Source organism: Poecilia reticulata, chromosome 15 (assembly GCF_904066995.2).
Source record: "Poecilia reticulata chromosome 15, P_reticulata-male-v2, whole genome shotgun sequence".
NCBI lineage: Eukaryota > Metazoa > Chordata > Actinopteri > Cyprinodontiformes > Poeciliidae > Poecilia > Poecilia reticulata.
In genome coordinates, this window is record NC_088844.1 from 13116924 (window position 1) to 13130763 (window position 13840).

General features: G+C 39.1%; 1 protein-coding gene across 2 annotated transcripts in view; it reads right to left on the reverse strand.

Moving 5' to 3' along the window:
* adam12b (ADAM metallopeptidase domain 12b) overlaps positions 1–12606 on the reverse strand; it is a 95954-nt gene extending 83348 nt beyond the window's left edge. For both annotated transcript variants that reach the window (XM_008429319.3, XM_008429318.3), the window contains exon 1: positions 11828–12606. In XM_008429319.3, coding sequence (XP_008427541.2) covers positions 11828–12170 — 343 coding nt within the window. In that variant the 5' untranslated portion in view covers positions 12171–12606. The remainder of the gene's footprint in view (positions 1–11827) is intronic.
* Positions 12607–13840: the final 1234 nt, after the last annotated feature.

The following is a 13840-nucleotide window of genomic DNA, read 5'->3' on the forward strand; positions in this document are numbered from 1 at the left end:
AAAAGTCAGAGCATCATTATACCGTCCACTTAAAATACTGCATTAAGTGTTGGGTGCTTTTCAGTTTCATCCTTGCATAATGCATACTGTACTGTACTCTGTTCTCAACTACACAATAGAAAGAACGATTGATTAACTACATAAATTAAACAGCGAGTCACATTAAAGAGTTTAAGTGACCGTTGCATATTAATACACGGATACATGCTACTGTGAATGGATGGGGTTTGATACATGTCAGTTGTCTTTTATAATGAGGTGGAGCCCGCTGAGCTGACATCCTGTCCAACTGACTTATGTTTAGAGCTCAGATACTTAATAAGCTTCTTTGCAATTAAATAGCAACATAAAACACAGAAAACACATCAGATCTGACCTTTCACACACATTTAACTGCTCTCACAGTCGCTGTTACAGTTCACCTACATGACTTTCTCTCATGTAAATTGCATCCTGGACTTTTTAAGACCTTGCTATTCCGTGATAATCAAAAATAAATGTTTTGCCTGCCTGTGAGAATATGCTAAAGGTGCCCTTTAAATATTGAAGTTTAAGTCTAAACTATGACAGACTGATTACACAATATTTTGAATGTGGGATGCAGCTTCAGTCAAGGAGGTATGATGCAGTGAAAAAGTCAAGATTTATTTCTCTGTTGCTTTTTTTGGTTACAGTGTAATTCTTCAAATCATTAAGTACATTTCTCTCTAAGCTGGGTTAATAAACAGTTTTTAAATGATAACACCATTTCTAAACCAATTTGGCCCCATAATTATGATTGCCTTCTAAACCTAACAACTGCTTGTGCCCCGCTTTGGCAGAAACGACTGCCGCCAAGTGTTAATGATAATTGAAAATTAGTCTTTCAAATCGCTGAAGGGGAGTTTTGCCCACTTTTCTTTCCACTATTGTTAAAAATCAACCACACTGAAAGGGTTTACAGTATGAACAAACCGTTTGGGGTTTTTCCACAGGACTTCTAGTCAGTCTAAACCACTCCAAAATGTTTTTTGTTGATTTGCTGTTGTGCTTCGGATGACTGTCCTCCCTCATAAACCAAGTGTGCTTACAGTAACTCACACAAGTAGCCTGAGAATGTTCCTCTATCGCCACCAGGTCTGACTGTGAGCACGCTGTGTGAGGTTTTAGCTGGATGAAGCCGTAAATCCACCTTTGAAAGGTTTTACTGTTGTCTAGTCAGTTTAAAAAACGATTTCCCATAACTCTCAGGAGTCATAAGGATTGGAAGAATGAGAGGAGCAGGTTTTTTGGTTTGTTTGTTTGATTTTCTTTCTCATTTTTTTTTTCTTTTTGAAACACTATCCAAGTGATTTGTTGATCCTACAGGTCTGGCAGTAATCAGGTCTTGGTGTGTCTATTGAAATTGAACTCAGCTTACCACCACCACCACCCTTTATAAATGGAAATCTCATTTTAAAACTGCTTCCGGCTTTTACTCAGGTGACCCCTGATTGTTTCTTTAAGAACTAAAACATTTTGGTGAAACAATAAAGCAAAAAGAAGAAACAGGATAAAGACTTTTTTAGAGCACTGCTTTTTTAAATCAATAATGACAGCTTGTTTGCATTCTACTCTCTGTTTGGTTTAAACAATATGGTAAAAAAAATAAAATAAAATTTATAATAATAATTCCACCATTTCTTTCACTGTCTGAGCAGTTCTGATGCCGTCTCCTCTCGTGAAAGCTCCGGCTGCCAGTAGAGCCAGAAATAATGAAAATAGAGTAATTACAACCAGAAAGAGCCTGGCCGAACCAGTCAGAACCAAAACAAATCACCCTCTCAAGAGTTAATGGAAATAAATGGTTTTGGTTGGATCATATGAGGCTACATGTTTAACTCACCACCAAGCACGCTTTCACCTAATAATTTGGTTCCGAATCCAATGTGAGGAACCACCGACATTTTCCAAAAACAATGATAGTGGTTTATTAGGAAAAAAAAAAACTTCTTCGGAAGATTTATTATTATTATTTTTTTAAATAGTTAGAAAATTGATTAGTCTTACAACAATAGAGATAATATTCAGAAAGTTGAGGTGGTATGAAAGTTTCAGTCTCTTTCTACAGAGAGCAACCTTTTTACACAACTAAGCTGTAACTACACCTGTTGCACGGAATCAAGTACACATTAATAGTGGCAAATGCAGAAATCACTGGAGAATTAGGTCTTAAGTTAATCTTCCACTAAGTGGGAATATGTGTGACTTTCTGCCTCTCAAAGAATCTTCTTACTTGAAAAGACACAAGAGTTAAATGAAGTGTAAAATAAAATAATAAAAAAAAAAAAACGATGGTGTATTTGAGAGCAAAGTTTCATCGAGTCAGCTCCCTTTTCTCTGCACCCCGCAGCACTTGCTGGTTGAGGTAAGTGTGCTTTTACGGCTTCGGATCATTTTGGGGGTTTCAAATGCTGTTTGATGTTCAGTTTGTTTGATGATTTATTTATTTTTATTTTTTTTGTGGGAGGGGGCAGGGAGAGGTGTAAGCATGGGGATAGTCATACCAAGCTCTTTAATACGTGTGATGGTAATTATTCTGTGCGTTTGTGAAGTTCAGGTTGACACACCTGTATCAGCTGCCCAAAAAGAAGAGCCGACCTTTCAAAGAGCAAATGCATCCAACATCCATGACCGCGTTGCAGTCAGCTTCATCTTTGTTATTTGAAACCAAAACTGGGTAAACACCATCTGCTTTCTGGAAAGGACAGTAGTTGCCAAGCCAACCACAATTATATTCGACACATACTGCACATGATAGAGGGGGGGGGGGAAATCAGCTGCAGGTCAGACATTTAAAACCCCAGCTCATCTGCCAATCAGATGGTTTCCCTCCCATTTATCAAATAAATACACTGCCGACCAGGGTTTTGCAATAATCACATGTTCTCGTGAGTTCTGCCATGTCAGCAGCGCATCAAGACAAAAAACTGTATTATTCACAAACTCCTGTGAGCTCCAATACTCACTGATTATTACCTTCCCTGGTCCATACATGACACAAACAAGTTGTGAACATAAATTTTAAAAAAACTTACGTACACATTTCAAAGACTGTTCCCCACTAATTTCTTAATTTGTATTTCTCTTTGTTTAGTTCCTGTCTCACAGTGTGAAGATCATTTCTGAGAGCAAATCAGACGAAGAAAATAAAGGATTCAATAGAATAGTAAACAATAATTTGTCAGTCAATTATGATGATTTTCTTTCTTTTACAGCAAATGAAAATAATAAAGATTAAAACATTACGCCCGACTAGTAAAATAAAGTTTAACGGGAAAGGATGTTTAACATCTGCTCAAAGGTTGTCATTTTCAAAATGTACTTCTAATCTGAGAAACGGGCGTCATCAGAATGCATATGCAGATTTACTGAATGCAAATAAAAGCGTGTGAGGAAAAAAAAAAAGCTGAAAATTGAATGAAAAGAAGCACTGAAGTGTTGCTCTTGGAGGAAATCTGAGGATTAAAGGCTCTTTAATATTTCATAACGCTCCATCAACACCTTCGTCAAGGATTCCCATCCGTGGACAAATTCGGTGTGCAAAACACACGTCAGCTAAACGCAGCAGCGGCATGCGTCTGAATTGTACCCTCGAACATAAAAGGCGTCTTAAAAAAAAAAAGAGAATGTCGAATGAGGTCACTTTGAAATGCAGTGCAGCTCAGAGCTGTTCCTCAAAAGCAAAATGAACATATGTAAATGTTTTGAGAGCTTGCATAACTGGGACGTCAGACTCGGTCAAAACGATACTAAAGCGCAAACTATTTTAATAGTTGAGTTATTTACATTACAGGTGATTAAAGTGAGGCTTTATTTTATTAAATTTATTCTGTTTTATATTTTTTCCCAATTTTTTGAGCATGTTAAAAGTGTTGCGTTTCAATTTCTCAAGTTAAATAATAAATCTCTTTTACATAGTGTTTCCAGACTAATCCAAGATATAAGACAGGTCTTATTTAAAAAAAAAAAAAAAAAAAGATGAGGTGTTGCTCTCTGAAGTTCTTTCTACTCTCTAGCTTTTGAATTAATGTGTGACGCCTGAAGCAACTTCAAAGAAAAAAGGACTTTCAACTGGAAATAAGTCATCAGCTCAACATATGAACAGGCTTCGCTTCTACTCTCTGACAAAAAGTACAAATGTATTTTTCATCTCGACCGAGATAACAAAAGACCTGCTTTAGCAATCCATTCTTATTTAGTCCTGGCCTGTCAAATACTGCTACGCTGTTAAAACCCCGTGGCATGTCAGACATAAATAGCACCTCCCGGTTTCAACGCTGTGACAAAACAGCCGCCGCAATACTATTTGGCAAGAGCAAAGACAAGGCACTCCAACACACCTGGAGGTAAGAATGGAGACATGAAACCTGACTTTAAAGTTATTTAATTCGGTTTTTGCCAAAATGTCAAAGTCTTGTCCCGCCCCTTGATTGATTTGATTATTACGACTTATTGTCACACTCAACTTGTAATAATTATAGAACTTGTCAGACTGCCATTGATTGGGGACACTTGTGATAGTTCAAGAGTGTCACTAAATCTTCTTCATAAAAAGTAATGTTGAAAACTGGCGTCATTGTGGGGACATTTCAATATTAAAGGTAAATGCCAAAGCGGTTTTAAAATGCCCTCTATGAAAGATTATGCTAGAAAACCTTTTACACAAGGCGGAGTATCTTGAAAATACAAAAACCCAGCCTGAAATAAACAAGAACATGATATGTGATTAAAAAAAGCTATCTTTTTACAGAAAAAACTATTCGTAACCCTTCATCTGATTTCTGATCTTCCTTATTGCGTAATTTCAGCAAAAAATAAATCCTTCTGCCGGTTCCCACATCACTCAGTTTCCCAATGATGACATACAGGGGTAATTAGTACTGAAGTTGAGAAAGTGCTAATCCTGTACCAGGGTGCTTCCAGTTTCAACGCACACAGGCCATGCACCCACTGTTACCGACCCAACAATCACACTGAAAACACTGGTAACATGAGACGTTTTGGGAAGGGTTGTCGAGGTTTTGCTTGTGTGTCCCATTCCCATCCTGTGGGAGCAACAGAGGAAAAGCCAATTCCCGTCTCGTCTCGCGCAGATTCGTGTATTATGCTGCAGCTCCGCCGGGTTGGGATTTAAGATTGGAGGATTTGGGGATTAACGGGAACTTATCACTCATGCCACCTAAAAGAAATTTGTGAGGAAGATGAGATTCAGTGAAGTTGATTTTAACTGTGCCAGGAGCACAGTTTAGAGATCAGCTTGTCAATCTGTCAGTACAGCTCCGATCAGCTATCTTATTCACATTTTTACTGAAGTCTTTATGCGTCAAATGTGTTGACGTATTGCTGCTGCTTTATCTTATTTATTCACTAGACTGTCATCAGGTTTTCAGCTTAACTTAGTTTATTTCATCTAGGGTGATTGGATGAATACTTTTCTTTCCTTTACCATAATGACTCAATCCTGTATAGTCCAGTTAACAATTAAATCTTTTCACATTTTGAAATCATTTATGTTAATGACAGAGTAAAGTATCAGAGTATTTACTCTTGTTAACTTTGTCTGTAAGAAGGTAAAAACATTTCCACAGCCTTATATTTCCAAAGTGTGTCTAATTTAGAGCATTCTTGACATAAAGCTTTAGGAAGCAAAGACGTGTATGTTTACTCTTGTGCTACGCAGTGTTCAAATTCACTCCTAGCTAGCAGGATTCAACATGTCTGCCTCGTATTATATTCCCTCAAAACAGCTGCTGTCCTGTCCATCAAAAACTTCAATACAAAGGGCAATAGCTGGAGTCCTTGGCTTGATCCAATCAACAACACCTCAAGATAAATACACTGACAGAGGTGTGTGACCTTTCTGTTGTGAAGTTATTGATGTCCGGCAACCCTAGCAGTCCATCCTGCTGTGCCGCAGTGTGAGTCTCAGGTCTGAATCATATTGTTAGCCTTTCTTGTTCTGTCCTCTGTCTCATCCAAGCAAAACCTAATATCTCTTCAGAAAGGCGTCCTGTCAGAGGAGAAGACACAAACTCTGGCTGCTGGTTTGAAGATGATGTGTGCATGTGTGAGAACGCGGCGTCTTCTTTCTGCGGCATCTACAACCTCTCGTTCGTTTTAATTTCAAAAGCGTATGATTGTATATTTATAATTTTCTCAAATCTTCAATCAGTCCACCATGAGCATTTATAAATGCTTTTTACTGATGCGTTGCAGGATGAGGGACTGGGTGGCCTTCTCCTTGACATCAATCCGCTATTTTTTTCCCCCTCTCCGTTAAGTCATATTTTTCCTCTTTCCTACAGCCCAGATTGTCTTACAAAGATACAGAAGCTTCACAACAGCACATTCGATCATGGCTGCAGGAGAAGGTGCCTTCACACCCATCTTTATGTCAGGCTGATGTAGACCGAGGGGAAATAAATCCCTCCTCATCGATCAAACATGACTGACTGGTGTTTGTCAAGGCCCTGTAGGTGGGGTCTGTGGTTCTGTTGTCAAACACCCGGGCTCCTCGTCCACTGTGTTGTTTACTCTTTTCTTCTTCGGGTCTTTAATTCATGCTCAGGCATTAACTCACTCGTTGGAAGCAGTGCATGACTCTTTTTGTTTTGTGTCCTCTCCCGTTGCCATCTCGTTTGTTAAGTCTGTAACTCTGCCACCCAGAGACAGAGCAGTGGAAAGCTAAATCAGTCTGATGGCTATAATGACCACTGATGCTTAACACATGGAGACGTTTCTAACAGTGCATGTCCTTCCCTCATGGCCAGCAAATCAATGCCAGCCTGTCCTCAAAATGTCAAGCAGCAGCCACCCCAAGGGCTGGAAAGATAAACTGGGGTAAGGTTATTTCCTGAATGGTTTTAGCAGAACTTTCTTTCTTTTTTTTTTTTGCACAATCATATATCAGCATTCCACCACACACTGAGTGACGGGTTTGACTCGCTTCTCAGGAAAGCACGCTCAAAGCCGGGCGATAGTCCTCCGAGTCCCAAGAGCGTGTGCTTGAATTTCTCTTTTAGGGAAGTCTCAGGACGAGATTTATTCTGCTCCTCCTCGGTTTGCTTGGACAACAAAGACATTCTAATCTTTTCAATTAATTTTGTCTGCAGATGCAGGCTGACCACCTGATATTATCAAATCTGATCGGGGTCATTCGGTGTGCTCCCTAATTATTTATTGAATTTCCAACCCGGAGAGACAAAAAATAAATAAATAAAAAAATCTGATTCTTGGAAAAATGACTGAAATGGAAGGGAGAAAAAAACAGGGAGCGCTGAGCTGCAAACATAACATAAATGAACGATAATTTCGTCCCAGCGGCATCTTGTGAGAGTTGAGCATTTTAATAACTATTTATCTCAAGTTGTTATTAATGAGTAAGTATTCATAAAATTCATACTTAGCCAGTCAAGCCAAGCCAACTATATGTATAAACACATCAAAAACACCCCGACTGACCAAAGTGCTCAACAAACGTCATATGTAAGCATTAACCTTATTAAAAATAAACCAACGCGGCATAGACTATGAAATGATTGTAGTTTGTTCATACACACGAAATAGTAATGTGTGTGCACAAAACTAAATATCTTCTAAAAGTTGCTCCTTTATCATCTATCAAAACCTTTTTTTTAGAGAAATTTGAATTGTCTAAATCTACATCAGAAAGTAATAGCTTTACAAAAACTGAGGCTAAAAAAAAATCAACCACTAATTGAGTACAGACTGAAGGATTTGTACTCAAACAAAAGTTCTTAATGATACAACTAACTTTTCTGCAAGTCATGAAAGACGGTAGATACTACTACGCTGTGAAAAACACACCAAATATCTTCAACTAAGTTGCAAAACACACAACAGAGACTGAGCCTTTTAAACTCATTATAAGAAGCATGTTCGACTTATTTCTTTGAAACATTTTTTTAACATAACACATTTTTATCGGACTAAGGGAATGGCACAATCAGATATAACAGATTTAAAATGACTACAGACAAAAGTCAATAAATTCTGATGCATCTCTTGCTTGAGTAACTGCTAACACAATCGTATTTGAAATGTGGCCAGGTCTTTGATTGCAGCTGAGTGCTGGCAGTTGAGTGTTGGCACTGAAGAAAATGAATATCAGTCAGCAAAACAGTCTGTCTACTTCTGCTTGGGCTGCAGAACTAACAGTGGTGGTGTGTTGGTGGCAATGAAAGAGAGTTCATCTCTACAAGCTGCAGTGTGTGTGTGCGAGAGTCAATTTTTCTACCACTAGTCCATGTTTGGTTGAGCTTGGCACTCATTAAAAAAAAAAAAAAGTAAATACATATTTGGCTTCATTGAAGTAGCCATTTTTGCCGGTCTTTATGTTCCTGTATGTCTGAAAGAAATAGATATTTAGAAACAGTTCACGTGTGAAAACATCCTTTACAGATTTATCTGCTTTTGTCGTCATTTCCAAAACATGCCACAAATCTGTCAAAATGTAAAATGCGGGATTTTGATATTGGTTATCAGAAAAGCCTGTTTCACGCTTAGAATGCGTAACATTAACACTAAATAGGAGCTGATAATGTAAAGAATAATATGTTTTCTCCCTGCTTAATTAGCTGAGACACCATGAAACCATAGCAGATTGCATGCCAAAATTCACCCACCTTTACCTTTGCACTGTAATCTGGTAAATGCAGCTGCAGAAGTTCACACTATGGATCAGCTAAAAATGCTAAATGTTAGTAGGTCATACGGCTTTGCTAAAAAAAATAAATAAGTGTGCTCATTAAGGTACACAAGCCTTGGGAAAAGATGTTAACACAACAACAACTTTTTCCTGATCTGGCAACTCTTCTACTACACAAAATCTTTTAAAAACAAAATACGCAAGATAATTTTCTCAATAGATGGGCTGAGACTTCGAACAAATCAGAAAATAATACACAAAAAAGTGGTTGGCTAACAAAATGAATTCAGGAAAACAACATGAGTGATGGTAAAACGGAGTCAAACAGCTTTATTAAATGCCAAACCTCAGCACTGAGTATACAGACCTCCGTTGTCATCAGATTTAAATAGATGCTTGAGACACTTGTCTAAAGCAGTTATACTGCCTTGAGAAGGGACATCCAGTTGTTGTGGTGATTTTGGCCTAGATTTCTTTCTTACACTTTTTCAAACCATCAACAGTGTGACTGCAAAATATGGCACTTCATTAGGATGAGCAGCTTATTGTTGTTTAGGCATCAACATGCCAGCTTTCCATACGCACCCTCACTTCAAGTGTTAGTGTTTCAAAAACCCAAATATACCGTATTTTCCGCACTATAAGGCGCACCGGATTATAAGGTGCACCTTCAATGAATGGCCTATTTTAAAACTTTTTTCATATATAAGGCGCACCCCATTAAAATGCGCATAGAATAGACGCTACAGTAGAGGCTGGAGTTACGTTATGCATCCACTAGATGGAGCAGCACTAAACAGAATGTCAACAAAACAGTCCGACTCCGGTCGACGAGGAGAACCTTCTGCGACTGGGCCGGGGCGTGGCCGGACAATGGTGACCTGTCTCCGTCCGCACACAGCATGTTCATGGAGAACGTGGTACTAAATGACCTGCAGATGACCTGATTCTAGACGGTCGGTAGGTAGATAAGTCAGTCAAACTTTATTAACAAACCAGCGTTATGACAACTATCCCAGCATGCACAGCGCGTTTCTTCTTCTACGGGCGAAAATGAAGTCGGCGGCTGCTTACCGTAGTTGCTAGACTTGTTGTGGCTCAACATTGGTCCATATATAAGGTTCACCGTATTATAAGGCGTACTGTCAGCTTTTGAGGAAATTGAAGGTTTTTAGGTGCGCCTTATAGTGCGGAAAATACGGTACTTGTTTTGCTCTTGTAAGGTCAATCGGGAAGCTGACTGACAATAACTTAGAAATTTACTTTTAAGGTATTGTTGCGGGCTGCATAGTGGCGCAGTTGGTAGAGCTGTTGCCTTGCAGCAAGAAGGTTCTGGGTTCAATTCCCAGCTGGGGGTCTTTCTGCATGGAGTTTGCATGTTCTCCCTGTGTATGCGTGGGTTTTCTCCGGGTACTCCAGTTTCCTCCCACAGTCCAAAAACATGACTGTCAGGTTAATTGGCCTCTCCAAATTGCCCCTAGGTGTGAGTGTGTGTGTGTGCGCATGGTTGTTTGTCCTGTGTGTCTCTGTGTTGCCCTGCAACAGACTGGCAACCTGTCCAGGGTGTACCTCACCCCTCACCCAAAACATCAGCTGGAGATAGGCACCAGCAACCCTCCCAACCCCACTGAGGGACAAGGGTGCAAGAAAATGGATGGATGGTATTGTTGCAGGATTACTGACCAGGGTTCCTAATTATGCTTCATTTCAAAACTCCCAACTATCCCACACTCAAATTTTCTGGATGGATGGATAGATAGAACGGAACAAGTCTAAAAATTCAAATATTTCCCATATATTTCTTCGTATTTTTTCTTTTCCTTATTTAGCTCTAAAATAATTCCATACTTTTCCAGACTAGCTGGGAACTCTGAAGAGAGCAATTTCCCTAAATTATCTGCATGTAGAAGAAGAAGGAGAAGAAGAAGAAGAAGAAGAAGAAGGAGAAGAAGAAAAAAAAATCTAATTTATTACATATAAATCCTACTTGACACTTTTATTTAAAGCGCCTGATTGCTGACACTTAAAATCGCAGCATAACATTGGCAGTCTGGCACCATATCCACACAGGTGGGGTGGGGCTGTAATAAACAAGAGTCAACATCCTGCTGACATCAAAGAGGCTGCACTATTTCAGCACTCACGCTGCCCCTTCAAACTGTTTTTGCTCCCTGCATTTTTATACGAGCTAAACCTGTGGATGAAAGCTTTAATGACTCCGCGCTGAGCTGATGTGAGCAGAGAACACCTCCAGAGCTCCATGGTATGTGCGTCTGGTGCCAAAGTGACCAGTATAGGTGATAATGTGGTATAGAGGTTAAACTGGATTCAAAAATAATAGTTTACTTGTATAAACTTGTTTGATTTATATGAAGTACAGCATAGTTTTATTCTCTCATACAGCACACAAAGAATTTGTTGACATTCAAAGACGCCCGTTTCGTCACAGGAAATTGAAATTCGTGTTTATTCTATTTATCAAGCATTTTCTTATTTTCTGTCTGTGTCTTTGACATTTGCTCAGGTTTACCACAGCCACATGAAATATTTGCTCATGTGCCACAATGCTCTCCTCTAGCTCCCCCACACAGTTTACACGGTCCTATCAATTCAGCAGATTAAATTTAGAGCATCTGCCAAAGAAAATATATATATATCCTGTTTTGGTTTATGTTTTGAAAGCCAGAGATGAAGCTGCATCCTCCTGGATGTTAAACTCATCTGTTCGTCTGACAGCAGTCTGACTTCCTTTTATTGTTGCGCAAAGATGGACCTACAAAAACAAACTCTGCATCCTTTCTGCACTTTCTCTAACAGTGAGGTACACAGCACAGCTGCGGGAGTCTGGATATATTCTGAAAAAAAAAAAATAACTTAAATGAGCACAAATTATGCACATATGCCAAAGAATTGGGACTCTGTCTGATGTAGTTTTGATAAGTTTTGATAAGGACCTTAAGTCATTTCTTGAAAACTCAGTTCAATTGAGTCATTCAATTTAGATGATTTATGCAGTCCTGATTCACAACAAATGTTTCCCCAAGGCAGTTTACAAAACAAACTGATTTAATTTATTTACTGAAATACACAGTCAATTCAAGCCAACCACGCAAACAGATTCTTCCCATTCAGACTCACCCTCCTTTAAGCTGAAAACCTCGTTTTTGACATTTTCCAGGGCCGTGGACAGGGACCAGACGTGCAGCGCAAAGCCCAGAAAGACAAAGTTCCTCCGGCGGCTCCAGTGTCTCATCACGCCCGGTGCTCGGATGAAAAAATAAAAAATACAAATCTTCCGATCACACAGCGACAGTTTTATCAGTCCAGCGCCTCCAGGCTCTGCATGCAATTTGACTTGATTTAGAGACGGGTTGAAGCAGCTCACAGTAGTGGGAGAAATACTAAAACAGACTTTAAAGGCATGCAGAAACTTTCCCTTAAAGCAAGTAACATGTTTCAAGCTACAAGGTGGGAGAAACATAGAGATAAACCTGCAAGGTGGATATTATTATTATTGTTGTTTTTGCGTGGAAGTGTCTCTTTTAAAGGATTGAGTTAGAAAGAGGCAGAAAACGAAGACCGACAGAGAGACAGACAGAGAGAGAGAGAGAGAGAGAGAGAGAGGATGTAGGAGCAGAGGACTCGCCGGAGCAGCAACACCGAGCCATGTGCGCTTTGGAGTCTGCTGGGTCCAAAAGCCTGTTAAGTTAACGACTCACCCGGTACCCCGCCTCGAAAAATAGGTGCCACCCTCTTCCCAGCCAACTCTATGTACATGCGATTACATAGAGTAATCGCATGTGCATAATGCAACGATTCCTGTGCATTTTTCTGGTTTTAATCAGCAGTTATTGTTTATATGTGGAAACGTTTAAACCAGGGGTCCCCAAACTTTTTCCTGTGAGGGCCACATAACTTGTCCCTTCTCTGGTGGGGGGCCGGAGTCAGTTTGTAACAGAAAAAGTGTGTGGGGGGAGGGAGGGAGGGAGGGTGCGCGCGTTTCTCGATTGATTCTTACCCAGAAAGCACATGGGCAAAAACCGTTAGTGAAACGGTCACTGGGGCTGACTAGTATATAGCCGGACCAAAGGGACTTATGAATTCCTAATATGTTAACATAAAGGATCGTTTTGAAGTATAAGCTGCTACTTACAGGTATTGCCTCGAAGAATTCGGAATGCGGCGTTCATAACAAGCACATGTGTTCATCTGCTCTACCGCTAGCAAACAACCGTACTGATTAAATAACATAAAAGTCAAGCAGTTCCCTAAAAGTCCAACAGATGGCAGCAATGCGTCATGCAAAACAAAATACCCACAGTTTACAGGACACACCTCCTGCTAAAGAGCCCCCTGGTGGTTGAAGAAAAATCCACATATAAACCGGAAAAAACAATACATGAAGAAAAAAAAACATTTTCTGGGATAGTGGGTTAACACAGGATTGAGTTAGATCTTATACGACTGTATAAGATCATTAAAAAAAAACAGTTGTGAATATATTAAGAAAAAACCACATTAACTAATTCAACTAATGCATTTTTTCTCACTTTGTCACAGAGGCTTTGTTTTGTAAAATTCCTTTTTGGAACAGAAGTTACAAGACTTGTGTGAGGGATCAGAAGTCTGTTTATTATCAGTGGGAATATACCATGGATAGATTGAAGTCATGAGGTTTGGAGAAACAAAAATTCAGACCTGAGTCCATGCCTGTCACTGGCCAATTAGATAAACTCCTAATTAAATAGTTCACAGAGACACAAAACACATTTTCTCTATAAATATGAATGGAAGCTAAACAGAGGACTAATACAGCAAGAGTATTTATTATATAAATTTTTTATATGAAGTAATTTTTTTTTATGAAGTAACAAGAAAATTCACTCTCTGATCCGATTTATGTTGTTGCTTTATTACTGTCGGTTGTTTTTTTAAAATCTTATATAAACATGGCTGACTTGTTCACAAGCTCCCTCATTCTATGGTTTATTGGACACAGCCTCAAGCAGAAGAATAAATAAATAAAATCTTAATAAAAACAGCTTTGAATATGGAAATAGTTTTATATAGGACCGGTCTTGATGCACTTTATGAAGAAATATTAAAATTACTGGCATAGGATGAAATCAATCCATGTTCACTGATGTGTTA